We start from the raw sequence: 13,914 nt of genomic DNA on the forward strand, positions 1-13,914 counted from the left end.
CGGAAGTGGAGCTGCCCCGAGCCGCCCGCGTCCAGCCAGAGTCTCAGCCCAGCCGCGCCTCGGCCCATGGCCGCCTACCCGTACCGCCCGGGCCCCGGGGCCGGCCCTGCCGCGGGCGCCGCGCTGCCGGACCAGAGCTTCCTGTGGAACGTCTTCCAGAGGTGCGGCCGGCCGCGCGGGCGCGTGCGGGCCTCCGCTCGGCTCTCCTCGGCCCCAGCCGCGGGCCTCCTGTCCGGCCTCTTCCTGGACTCCGCCGGCCCTGTCCCGGCCCTCCACCCCCATCCTTGGGCCCCACCGCCTCCGCCTTCTCCTGCCGCCCCGGGGCCCCTCCCGAGCTGCAGAGCGGCCGCCTCCCGGGGATCGCAGTCCGCTGGCCCCTGGGCTGGGCCTCCACCGCGTCCCCTAACCGCGCTGCCCGCTGTTGCCCCCGGGGGGAGGGTCTCCCGGGGATGCTTGTTTAGGGGAGCAGAAATGCCAGCAGCCAGGAAGGAAGCTGGGCCGCGCGGCTGCTGGGCAGGTGACCGCCACCGTGGCGCCTTCTGTCCCTGGTCGTCCTTCCAGCAGATGAATGGCCGAAACTGGAGTAACTCATGGTCAAGGAATGGCTTAATTGTCAGAGAATCTTCTGTTTGTGAAAAAGAGAAAAGCTGATGCGGGTGGAATTCAGACAGGCCGTGGGAGAAAGGTTTGACAAAATGGAGAAGGAGCTCGGACTTTGGCAGGGAGATGGCCTAAGACAGTGAAGGAGGCCGGCTTCCGTGTTCCCCGGTGGGCCAACGTGGGAGTGAGCGGCCAGGGAAGGGACAGCCAGAAAGAGTGCGGGGTGGGTGGAAGAGTTAAACCTTGGTGCTTGCTCTGCTTTGCGTTTCCTGCGAGTTCAGTCTCCAGCTTAACTGCTCTTTAATTCTGTAGGGTTGACAAAGACAGGAGCGGCGTGATATCGGACAACGAGCTTCAACAAGCGCTGTCGAACGGTAGGTGGCACCTGGCTCTCAGGACGTGTAAGCTGCAGGCCTGACCACCCATAGTAAATAACTTCTTTCTCTAATTTATTTTCCAAGTCATTATGACTTAATTATTATTGCTGGCCTGTGGTGGAGGTGCTCCTGGTTGTCCCTGCTGCTCTGAGTGGGTCCTTGCCGAGCTAGTGGGGCAGCGGCGTGGACGAGCACAGGGAAAGCTTGAGAGGCGGCTGGGGTGTGGGTGTCAGGGAGCAGCAGGGAGCCTAGCTCTGTGCAGCAGACGTTCTTCACCTGTATGAAGACCATCGACGTTCTCAGGTAATTGCAACTTGGGCCTCCTCTGGAGAGGAGCATCAAGGTCTCAGAGGCACTGATTGAGAAACGGCTGGGGATACTGGAGGCGCTGGCGGCCAGAGTCCAGGGAGGTGGGCTTGTCAGAGGGGAGATGCTCGTCATTCCCTTGAGGGTGCTGGGGGCTCGCCGTGGAGTTACCTTGGTGCCGGTTTCACTGTGATTAATCTATGGAGGTGCTCACTTCATTAACTACCTGGCTGCGTTACCCTTTTTCAGTCCCTCACACACCACCATCTTTTCTGACTTGTGTCTGTGGTGCCTTTGCAGAGGTGTGCTATCCAAGCTGGAAGAGGGATTGATCTAAGAAGTAACGAAGTTGTTGAAAGGCTCATCTTTACTAAAGGGGAGCAAGCTGGTGGTGCAGGAGGCAGAGGCTGCCTCCCAGCCTGGGGTGTGGGTTAGAGGGGAAGCGTGCCCCCACTGTCACACACACCATGGATACTCTGTTGTTACTGCTGGTGGATTTGTATTTACAGGTTGCTACAGGGTCATGTGTTCACTAGAGGGTGTCAGTACTGCCCCGAGTTCAGCTGGTTGTTAAAACATACGGCTCTTCAGTCTTCACAAGCACATAGTCTTGAACCAGGAGCCTGCTGGAGAGAGATAATTTTAACAGAAGTGCCCACGGGATGTTTAGTCCACCATTCCTAAGATCTTTGAAATCAGTACCTGATTGAACCCAACCAATAAGCGTGAATCGGGACCATCTCACAGTGGCCCTTGTGAGTCACTTTTCTTGATTTGCCCTGTGGGATTCCCTCAGCGTCTGTTGAGGACAGGTGAGCACTTGCCCCCTGAAGCCGATAATCGCTTAGCCCCGAGGGTGGCTAACGTTTGGCCGCCACGCCTTCTGTGGGGCGGCCCCCTAGGGAAATGACGGTCTCACTCCTCCCTGGGGTTATGGTGCTGCTTGTGTGGAAGCAACGTTGGTAGCTGTTCTGTATTACTTCATTTGTATCTTACAAATCCTAAATCTTTTAACCAGTTGCATTTTCTTCACATTAACTGCTAAAATTTTAAAGTTAAATTTCTTACTTGTCGGTAGCGAGAATTTAAATTTTTAAGAGGTGAGTTTTACTGATAGTCTTAGACCTCTTTCTTTCTTATCCTTTTCTCCTCCAGTCCCACATAACTAGGATTTATTTTGCTCTGTGGTAAATATCTTCATAAATTCTGTTAGGTCCTTTCTGCGGTGAGGTGGGTTATTAATGAATACGGATCTCTGGTTCTGTCACAGCCTCATAGCACTTGGCCCAGCTGCCTGTCCTGCTCTGCAGGTGAGAGCCAGGACTGGAATCCAGCTGTGTGCCTCACAGTTAGGTGCTTACCTGAACCCTGTTCTGTCTCAGCTGCCTCTTCACGTTGGCACCCACTCAGTGCGCAGCTGCAGGGAGCTCTGCTCCTTCCGCCCAGAACACTGGCCTTTCCTGGGGGCGGTGCATGGGTCCTGCCTCCCAACCCTGCAGCACCTTCCTTCTCCTCGTTCCGCTGAAGTCGTTTTTGTAGCCACCTCTGGCTACTGGACGCCGGCTTCCTGGAGGGAGGTGAGGCTCTTGTTCATGGTGGTGTCGTTTGTCCTGGCTTCAGTCACCAGAAGGATGCGAGTCAGTTCTCTTCCATCTCCTCTTTGAATTCCCACAGCTGGTGACTTTCGGTTTTTCCCGCAAGAATGGACTTCTGTTTTCATATTAGGACTAGAAGATGAGGCTATTTCAGGACGTTAGTTTAATTAGTTTGTTACTGGTGAGAAAACTGACGCTACAGAATAGCATGGGTCCCTCCTCAGTTAGGTCTGTGCTCTGTGGCTGTTAGAACCCAAGCAGCCCTGCCCTGGAGAAACACTTGTGGGTCCTGGACACTGAGTCCTTTATGTGGCTTGCTTCCCTAGGAGAGCTTCTAAAGCAGCTGCTCTCAGGGAGGGTGCAGTTAAGAGGTATGAAGAAGGAGGACTGTGCTGTTCCTTTCTGTTTGAAATAACATGTCACAAACTATCTTCACTTAGGTCCTTTTTTAAAAAAAAAATTTATGCTTTCATATTGTTCCTTGGAACTATGGAAGTTAATTTTGCTTGAGCCCCTTTTTTGCATTTCTGTAGGTTTGGGTTAACGTAACATGTTGATATTGATGTATTTTGAGGAGGCATTTTTTAGCTGGACTTTAAACAATAAGTCATGTATTCTTTTTGAGGTTTTTTTTTCTTTATCAGAATAGACATCACCTTTTCTGGGGATCCCACATTGAGAAGAAGTGAGAGAAACCAGACCACACAAGCCAACAGTTCCATGCAGACTGTTTATCAGGTCCCCTCACTGCACCCCTCACAGGCCCAGCTTGGTGAGGCTGCAGAGGGCCTGATGTTTACCTTCCTGACCTTCCACCTGCCTGCTCAGAGCCCGCGTGTCCCCCAGGTGGGCCTGTGTGACAACAGGCTGCCCCAAGAACATTCGCCCCTTTGCCTGGATAGCTCACACTGACCATGAGACTGTGGCAACCCTGCTCCACCACCCCACTCTCCCCGGGCACCTGGAGCCTCCCTGGCTGACGACATGTGCGAGGTGTGGTCACAGCTCTTGATGGAAGGTGAGGGGTGCCCCCCTGCCACGCCCTGTGCCACACCTGGGAGGCAGCGCCTGGTCTCCCTGCTCCTTTTCCCTCTGCTGATTCAACTCTGTGCCTTTTGCCACAAACTGTACCAGTGAGTTTTGTGAGTCTTAGCGATTCATCACGCCAGGGGTGGTCTCAGGGTCCCCTGACATGGCCTGTTGTGTCTTCTCTTCCCAGAAACTTGCACAGTGGAGTTTCAGGTGGAAGCAGAGGAAGGTGGGGTTGCTTTACTCCATGACCATGACCGTGGCAGGTCCCACTCTGGGATGGCTGGAGGGTTAGCCCTCCCCTCCAGCCAAGCCTGTGACCACCAGGTCCGCATTGCCTGGTGCAGAACCGGAGACGCTACTGTATCTGTCAACTGAGTGCACAGTTTTACTATTAGACTCTTAGATTGTTTCTGATCTTCAGGAATGTGCTGTCATAGAACAAGTTTCTAGAAGTGGTGTTTATCAGACCAAAGAGATAGGTGTTGCTAAGGCGGTCGGTAAGTGTTCACGCTGCCTCTAGAAAGGCCGTGTTTCCAGTCATGACTCTTTGAGGCCGTGGTTGAAGGTGCCTGCTGGGTATGGAACTCGGGAACCTGAGAGGCACCAGTGTCCTGGCAGATTCCACATGGGCCTGCAGGACTGTTCACACACCTTCCTATGTGAACTCTCTGGCAGAAACGCCCAGAGGGCTGGGAGTCCCAGGTCTGATGCAGTAAAGTGGAAGGAGATCACCAGTGATGCTGCGAAAAGTCTGATTCTCCCCCCCCAGAGATTCCAGGTGGTCAGGTATTTCCATGTGGGTGTGCTGGGTGCTGTGACGACTCAGCCCTTTGTCTCTTCCTGAAGTCTGAGTTAGTGGTCAGGAGGATACAGTTTCAAGAAGGAAAACCCACTGGAGAATGGAAAGAAAGAATATATTCTCTCAGAGCAGGGTTTCCCCCGTTGAGGAGGGTCGGATGTAAAGTCCTCAGGTCACCTGTGTGCTGAGGGTTAAAGAGGAACATGCTGAGCATCCTGATGTGACTGCTTCCCCCCATGGAACTGTGGCCTATTCGTCCCCAAATTATGGGTGAAAATAGTTCTGTGTACTCCATTTACGTGGAAAATACTGTGTATGTGTCTGTTTTCCTTGGTTCTTGCAGGTGAAATTGAGGCAAGATTTACAGAAGTAACCATGTATTTCCAGGTGGAAGTCTGTCAGGAGATCTTTTGTGAGCTGTAGTTGTGACATTCCCAGGTGTGTTGGTTACTGGGAAAGGCGGGTGAGAATGTGTGACATTGGGGCTGGCCCAGAAAATCTGGGGCAAAGGTCATGGGTGGTGCAGGCTCGTGAAAGCAGTCTTCCTGCTGCCCATCCTGTGAGCCCATGGGCTCCAGCTTCTCTGCAGTGTGGTGCGTGTTCTCACAGACAACGGAAGATTTTCAGGCAGACACTCCAGTGTGTTTAACCCTTGGTATAACTGGACATTAAATGCCTGCCTCATTAGGGGCTGTTAAGCTTTGGTGTTCAGTCTGAGAACCAGGCAGCAGGACTTGGCACTCGATAAACAGTCAGCCAGCTGTTGGCTGTTGTTACTACCATGGTTTCTGTGCAGAGCTGGGCCCCGTTCGGGTGACAAGAAGGACCAGTGGGTGTACCAGGAGCCTGCCTCCACCTCCTGTAGTTTGCCAGCCTGCAGGTCACCTGCCAGACAGGCCACCTCCCTCTGTCCTTGACTCAGCCCAAGACAACCTGTTGGTCTCCTGAGCCTGGGACCCCTGCTGTCCCCAGGGCCACTGGTGCCTCCAGACCACACCTCTCAGCAGGCACCATCTCTACACTCCAGGGGGGCTTGGTGCTTACATGAAAAGTACCTGTGTTTGTGGCATCCTTTAACTGTTTCACTTGTATTGCTTCTATTTAAAACTCGTTTGGCCAAGTCGTTAGCTGATGCGGCCAGTGATGCCCCTGCTCACAGTTGGGAGGGACGGTGCGTGCAGCCTCTGCGTCCAGGGTCGCTGAAGTCGCTCCAGCTCTGCACAGGCAGCTCTGTTCTGTGAACATTCAGGATTCCTCTCCATGTGGCCCCAGCCTATATCAGAGGTGGAGGGAGATGGGAAAGAGTCTCGTGGCTGCATTTGGTTCCTCGGGCTTCTGCTCAGTGGTGGGTTATGTTCTGTGGAAACACCAGTCAGCGTGGGAGGAGCTGGAAAGTGAGAGGTGGGTGAAGAAGCCATTTTCTCCTTGCAGAATGCTCCTCTTCCTGCTGGGTTCTCTGCAGCACGGTTTTCTTTGTGCGCTGGCGTCAGTTATGCTGACCTGTGATGCTGCTGTGCACGACCTCCTGCCTGCTCTCCCCCAGCGTCTGTGAAAACTGTGTGGAGATGCTGGCCCACTGCCCGGGTGCCCTTGAAGGGAGGGCAGCCCCACTTACTAATCAGGGGTCCGCAGGGGAGGGGGAGGGCGCTGGCGGGGCAGATGGAGTGACTTGGGGGCCAGTGTTCGGGGCGCTCAGGAAGGCTCCCCTGAGGAAGCCTGTTACAAACTGAGGCTTAAGGAGAGGCAGAGGTTGGGGTGAAGGTGTGCATGGGTTTGGGGGCCACGCTGGGCGTGGAGAGGAGTGTGTGTAGGGGCCGTGTCTGGTGGGCATGTCGGTGGTACCTTTAGTAGCAGCTGCGGCCAGGTAGGAAGGGGTGTTGCTTTGTGTGGGGTCCGGGGATGGGTCTGTGTGTCACCGAGAGCTGAAACAATTTGTATAGAGAAGAAAAAAGGGGTGTTTTTGCACAAATAGGTGATGGGGTGAGGCACTGCTTTCCCTCCACATAAAAAATGTTTTTACATTCTTTTTCTCACTATTAAAATTGATAAAGGTGTAAGTCACTGTGAAAACAGGTTCCCGGGTATAAAGGTATCTGGTGAACACTCCATCATCACAGCTGATAAATGGTTCTAAATTATCAAGTCTGTCAGATTCAACAGTTCCTTTGTAACAAATATCTGGCAACGTCCCCATTACTATTCTGAAGGGAATCATGGAATAATCTATCCTAACCTTTCACAATTTCAGAGAAAATAGTATGATGCCCAGACTAAGTTTAGGAGAACTTGAAGCATGGTTTTATGGTGTGCTTTTCAGCGTGTTCTGGCAGGACTGCCCGCTCCATATGCAGAGCTGCTGTGAACGCAGTAGCTGCAGGGCGCAGGGTGGGGACTCTGGTTGTGGGAGCAGTAGTGCCCTGGGGGTGGGATTTTGTGAGACGGTAGTTGGCGACATTCCTAACAAAGCTAGGTGCCGCCTTCTGGGCTGCCTGGTGGCTGTATCCTGGAGAGTTTAGTGACTGTTAAAATGGTCGTCTCTGGGTTATACAGGGAAAAGGTGCACTTCCCGGTGCAGGTCTTCAGGAACAGCCCTGAGCTTCTGGCTTGACCTGAGGGACTTGACTGTCTGGGTGGACAGGACCCTGGCTGACCTGTGGCCCAGGGTCTTCATGCTGAAAGCCCGTCACTTACCGTTTCTGGCTCCTGGGTGACTGACTGGGGGCCGGTTCCTTGTCCTCCTTTAACTGCTGCTGTTTGTTTCTCAGGCACGTGGACTCCATTTAACCCAGTGACTGTCCGGTCGATCATATGTGAGTACGGGTACCACTGTCCTGCCTGTGCCCCACCCTGCCCCCAGGACTCTGGCTGCAGGGGCGTGGCCCTTTCATCCCGCCTCCCCGGCCCTCGCTGACCTTTCCTTTCAGTTTCTTGACTCTAAAGATGTCACGTACTTCCGGGACCAGTGCGTTCCACACATGGTCCGTGTCTTGCGTGGCTCATGTGACATTTCATTGACCTTTGATGTACCTCTGACCCAACCAGGAACACTCAGACTACCTAAAAAGAGGTCAAATGATTTATTATTTTCTCTGTAGCAGGGATTGAGACTGAGTTTTTATATATACATCTTAAGCCATTTTGTATGCAATTATTTATAAATGGAGTTACAAGTTCTTTCCTAGTTGAACTTGGAATTAGGCTGTTTTGTTTTTTGGTTTTTTTTAAAGAAAGGCAGGTCTTACTAAAAAAAAGTATAAAGCCAATAGCCTTTTTCTCAGTGGAGTGGCCTCCCTTGACAGCGGACTCCTCTGAGCCCCAACTTGGGGCCAGGGGTCCTCTGGGGAAGGGAGGGGGCGGCTCCAGGAATCAGGCGGTGTTCCAGGCCTAGAACCGGGAGTGGGAAGGGCCGTGGGAGGGTCGGGACCAGCCCTTCAACCCTTCTGGCCAGGTCTCTTCCTTAAAGTGGCTGTGCTGCAGAGAACCTGCTCGGGTACCGTGTTTTCCTCGTGGCTCTGCCGGGTGTTCGGCCTGCACCTTGCTTCCCTGGGACTGACTGTCTGGGCCTCAGGCCAGGGACGGAAACGGGGCTGCCAGGGAGGGACTGATGCCACCCTCTCTCTCAGCCATGTTTGACCGGGAGAACAAGGCCGGCGTGAACTTCAGCGAGTTCACAGGCGTCTGGAAGTACATCACGGACTGGCAGCACGTCTTCCGCACCTACGACAGGGACAACTCGGGCATGATCGACAGGAACGAGCTCAAGCAAGCCCTCTCAGGTTTTGGTAAAGCGCGGGTCTCCACTGCATAGCTGTTTCACTTTGGAACCTGGGGCCGTGAAGTGGGTCTCTTACTTTGTGCAACTTAATGATTTTTAACACAGTCTATGTGAAAATTTTGTTTGATTGCACAGATTTATATTTTGATATTGTTTATATCATGAAGGCTTATATTTGATTTAGTCTTTGATGCGGTTTTTCATCCAAAATGAGACAAGGGCTATGCAGTAGTTTGTCTTTTGTGAAGTGGAGTGATGTCACAAGCACACTGAGAATGTGACTTCTGAAACAATTCAAAGTGAAGAGGTGACTGTGAAGCGGCGGGGGCAGCTTATGTCTCCTGACAAGTGGAAACCCACAGTAAGAGTGCAAAATGCCCCCCAGAGACGGGCCTGTGAGCTGCTCGGAGGCTCCCATTCTCAAGTGCGCGTCGGCACGTGTGCACGTGCCACATGCGAGGCAGGCCTGCCTGTGTGCCCTGCTTGACGTGAGCAGTGTCCACGTGGTGCCTTCCAGAGCGGGTCAGCGGGCCTCCCGGTCCCAGTGCCCTCATGGGCCTGAGGGGCAGTTGGGGTTTCTTATTTGTGGAGGAAGGACTGAAATGGTCAAGACTTGCAGTCATCACCCCAGGATTCTGATTTGTTTGAGAGGATTTCTGTCAGCCGTCTGTTGGCTGGCCCTTCTATTAGATCACAGTGTAGTTTAGGTGTTTCAGATTTTAATAACATACGGGAATTACATTTTAGTTCCTGTGTGTGCCCCCTCCCCTGCTTTCTCTGGGCGTGTACTTTGTGGCTGTCTTCTGTTTCTCTCCTTTCTCGTCTTCGAGGCCCTGGGCCCCAGGAAGTCTGTGTTGTGAGCTCACCAGGTGTGGGTCAGGATTTGGGCAGGACGTTGACCTCAGGTCCTGGAATTAGACCTGGGAGTGCAGCTGGCCTTGCTGCATTGTTGAGGGTTGGGTCGGCCGAGTTGGGGTCCCAGCAGATCCGCAGCAGCCTCTCCCCTTTCTTGAGCCATTGGCTGCATGTAGACACGGGTGGTGCCCCAGTTCCTGACTGGCCTCCGCCTTTTCTCCCCGGCTTGGGTGATGGCGAAGCCATTGCGGCGCCTCGCTAGTTCTTAGGAATCTTTCCTAAGGGCTCACTCTGTCCACCAGGGACGTCTGTTCCCCGGGCTGGCAGGGTTTCCACCCGCCTCGCCCTGATCCTCACACTGCTGCTGAGGCGGGGCCCCGCCATCGGTGTTGAGGGGGCAGGCCTGGACCTAGAGCCTCAGTGTCCAGCAGAGCCTCGTCTGGTTCTGGACCTCAGCCTTCCCTGCTGTCATGTCTCGTCTGTCCTTTCCTAGTCTGGACAGGAATCTGTCGCATGGCGATGGCTGGACAGGCACTGCCCCAGTCCTCCTGTCCACATGCTGGATGGACACTGCCCTGTTCCTGTGCCCCAGCCTGGGCCACTGTCTTACTGCCCACAGGTGCAGGTGCTGGGTGTGAGGAGGGGTCCCGTCCAGCACCTGCTGTCTCTCTTTTCTAAGTCAGAGTCCTGTCTCCTACTCAGCTGCAGGGAAGGGGGGTCCTGGATTCAAGGCACAGGATGCATAGAGCACGCTGACCACTTTGGAAAGTACAGTCAGGTGTTTGCATGTTTGACTCTTTTTCAGTAAAGTGATGAAGTGCTCACACAGGTAATTAACTGTGGCATTCACTCAGACAATAGGTGTACATATCCTTGCAAAGATTCCAGCAAGACTGAAAACCAGTAGAAACATTTTGGCACCTGGATCTTGTCTCCTGGATAAGTGAGGATACGGCAGTCACACAGGTGGTGGGATTAGGAGGGAAGGGAGGGGGAGAGTGGTGTCCTCACTTAGAGTGGCCCTGGGCCTCCCGCGTTGCAGCCATCCCCTGCTGGAGGCCTTCTGAGACACTCTGTAAGTTGAATGTGGAGGTGGTGACTCTGCCTGACCTGGGTGACCCTCCAGGGGCTTTGATGTGTGTGAGGCGGCCTTGCTCCTTCCTCGTGCCTTCGATGTCCTGATGTCAGTGTGCTGATGGGTGGGGGTGTCCATCAGCTAAGCTCCTGTTTCCTTTAGTTGACATTGTGTTTAATTGGGAACCTTCGTGAGGGCTTATCTTGTGAGGCGTTCTCTAGTAATGAGTAACCCAGGGCAGCTAAGTTACTCAGAACTTCACATCTCGGTTAGTAACCTGGTAAAACTCATCAGTGAAGGCTTTTAAGAAGGTCAACTCTACTGCATCCCAGAAGACCCTGTAGGGTGACTTGTGGTTGGTGGTGTAGCCCTCAGAGCTGGAGTGAGCTTAGTGGGTTCACGTGGTCGCCCTCCAGCTCCCAGCACAGCCTTGGCCTCCGTTTACTCTCGTCCCTCCCAGAAGGGGCTGCTGGTCGCGGTGTGAGACAGATGTCACTGCACAATGACCGTGTGGTTCTCAGTGGAGGAAGAGGCTGGGGTCTGTGGGCAAGGGTGTGGGTGTTGACTCTGCTCTCCCCCTCAAGGGTACCGGCTCTCCGACCAGTTTCACGACATCCTCATTCGCAAGTTCGACAGACAAGGACGAGGTCAGATTGCCTTTGATGACTTCATCCAGGGCTGCATCGTCTTGCAGGTGCGTGACTGCCGGAAGCGGGGCGGGGGGGTCCCGCTCTGGACGTGCGACTTCGCAGAGTCAGATGGTGAGACTAGTTCCGGAGCTGGTAGGAGGGAGCGTGCTTTCTGGAGAAGTAACTGTTTCTTCTGTTAAATGGAGACGTAGACAGGGGTGCCCTTTTTCCCCGGAGACGCCCGAGGGACGTCCATTTGAGGGGGCTCCAGTGGGCTGACTGCATGAGCACCGTGGCATTTATTATTTTACCCTGGGAATTGGGTCAGTTTCTGTCGTGATCCTCACGGTGTGCTGCCTTCGAGTGTGAGGCCAGCCCCGAAGCTGGGGGCACTGGAGGCTCTGTCTCAGTGTTGGGAACAGCGTCTGGTGGGGCTGGTGGTCTCAGTGGCTGCTGCTTCACACTTTCTGCAGTGCTTCCGTGGTTTCCTTCTGTGGCCTCACGACTTTACCAGACGGGAACTAGTGCAGGGCTGGAATAGGCACCCAGAGGCGCCTCCAGGATGGAGGGCAGGGTACTCACACCCTCCCTGGCTGTTTCCACACGGACCCTGCTCCTGTTTGTAGGTAGGATCCAAGTTCAGCCCCTGGGTAGCAGGATCTGAGTCCTGTGAGGAGCTCGCTCGGCACCTTTGCAGGCCTGTGGGCTGCTCTCAGACTGGCGCCTGGTCCTGCCACCCCTGGAGAAGGAGCCTACAAGCTGGACAGAGCTGGGGAACTGGAGAGGAAAAGCAAAGCCTCAGACCACACGCAAAAATTCTCAAAAGCGTTTTCCTTCATTTGCCTCTTTCCAAAAAGAAGGCTTTTTGAAAACTATTTTTTACACAGCAGTGTGAAAACTTTTAGAAATCTTGGGAAAATACAATGAAGTATAAAGAAAGGAAGGCCACCCTTGTTCTCCCAGCGGGAGTCCACTGCTGCCGGTGGCTCTGTGGTTTGTTTCACACCCATGTTTCTCACACTAACACCTGCGTGGACCACCACCTGTGTCGGCCCCGTTTATCAACCTGCCCAGCACAGGAAGGGTGGGACCAGGGGCCTGGCGACACAGGGGTGCAGGTGGCACGGCTCCCAGGCCAGGCTCCAGCCTTGCCCTTGGCCCCTTGGCAGTCAGCTGGCCACCAAGGTCGCCATGAGCCTGAGGTGTTGTCTCCTCCTGTGTCGGGACTCTTCAGGGTCTGTTATGGTTGCCCCACATCTGCATTTCCGTGGCACTTACCTGACCGTCCCTGCTGGCAGGTGGCCAGGCTTGTGAACAGACTGAAGTGGAGCCCCTTGGGTGGAGGTGGGAGTCAGGCAGGAGGAGATGGGGCAGGCGGGTTTTGAGCTGTAGGGGGTCGGACGGGGAGGTGGGGCAGGCAGGTCCTGAGCTGGCTCAGAAAGACCCACCCTTCTGGCTCTGGGCTTCCCCTGCTGGGGGGGAAGAGGGGGCAAGTTCTTAAGGAGGAGCCCCAGAGGGGACTGGTTCCCCTTTGTCCTGAGCAGCATGTGTCCAGAGCAGAGTTGAGTGGTCAGGGAAGCCCTCCAGGAGATGGTCTTAGAGTGGGAAGGGAAGGCCCAGGCTCGCCACTGGGGAAACGGCCAGGACCCAGGGCTGGGGTGTGTAGCTGATCTGGGCCTGCAGCCCACACGTGGCCTCTGACCCCTGTCATCCTACCCGACCCCCACATCTTCCTGGTAGAGCGGCCTGGGTTGGGGGTGGTCAGGGGCACTCCCCCCACCCCCTCCAATGCCTTCCTGCGCTGGTCTCAGGATTAGGGGTTGTGAAGATGTGAATGCTTCTGAATTTGGGTTCCTAAATGTCTTTTTACCAAACACATTTTGTTCCTTCTGTTTAATAAGTATCAGGTCTAAATATCTGTTGTCTTTTCCTCAGAGGTTGACAGATGTATTCAGACGCTACGACACGGACCAGGATGGTTGGATTCAGGTGTCGTATGAACAGTACCTCTCCATGGTCTTCAGCATCGTATGACATGGGCCTTCTGCAAGTAACCAACATGGTTTACGGATAAAAGAGACTGAAAATGCCAAATCTCTTAGTTTAACAAAACGAACACGGATGCAGTTAGATACTGTTCCTGTTTTAGGTTTTGTATAATGAATATTTGGGGACCCAACTGTACATACGTGGATAAGCTGGTTAATGTTTCACAACTGTAACAATAGTCGTGTCAGATGTAGACATTTGATTTGAGACTTCACCTGTGCCATGAGGTGAGATGTAATGATGTTTCAGGTCTTCTGCATGCACAGAACTCATCATGTGCTTTTCTAGATAGCTCCCATTCTAGAGTGAAGATACCTTATTAACCAATAGGAATTTTAAATAATATGGAACTTGCACAGAAGGCTGGTCACGTGCCTTACTTTTTAAAGAGGTTTACTGTATTCACTTGCATTTGCAGCACAAGCAATAAAGCACACAGACCCTTGTCCCCAGCTGGCTCCTTCTGGTCGGCTGGGCTCCAAGGGTTCCGGCATCTTCCGGGGTAACCCCTGGCTCTGCTTCTGGAAATCCAGAGATTTGCCCGTCCTCCGTGATAGGAGTTGGTCTGTATTTGTACAGCGTTGGGCGCACAGATCCAGATTTGGGTTAGAAGGGGGTGGGATTTCTTTCACTTGCTAACAACGCCCCTGTGCGCCAGTGGCGGTCTGTGAGTTGCGAGCGAGAGGTGCAGCCAGTGCTGTGCCTGCCCCGTGGAATCGCTTCAGGCTCTCCTGTCTCCCTCCCTTCGTGTGCTTCCGCAAACCAGGATTCGGGGCAGAGGCTGTGAGGGACTTGGGGTTCTGGGTGGGTGCCAGGGATCTG

The 13,914-nt window shown here is 53.8% G+C and overlaps 1 protein-coding gene across 2 annotated transcripts; it reads left to right on the forward strand.

The window, feature by feature from the left end:
• On the forward strand, positions 1-13,544 carry PDCD6 (programmed cell death 6). Of its 2 annotated transcripts, none has more exons than XM_064479058.1 (6): positions 1-161; positions 913-974; positions 7,475-7,519; positions 8,333-8,485; positions 10,999-11,108; positions 12,979-13,544. In XM_064479058.1, exons 1-6 carry the CDS (start codon positions 67-69, stop codon positions 13,075-13,077), a joined length of 564 nt encoding a protein of 187 aa, XP_064335128.1. In that variant the 5' UTR covers positions 1-66; the 3' UTR covers positions 13,078-13,544. The 2 variants fall into 2 exon arrangements, with proteins under 2 accessions (XP_064335128.1, XP_031298404.2); XM_031442544.2 differs by having other exon boundaries at positions 4-161; positions 8,333-8,491.
• The last annotated feature ends 370 nt before the right edge of the window (positions 13,545-13,914 follow it).

Source organism: Camelus dromedarius, chromosome 3, assembly GCF_036321535.1.
Source record: "Camelus dromedarius isolate mCamDro1 chromosome 3, mCamDro1.pat, whole genome shotgun sequence".
NCBI lineage: Eukaryota > Metazoa > Chordata > Mammalia > Artiodactyla > Camelidae > Camelus > Camelus dromedarius.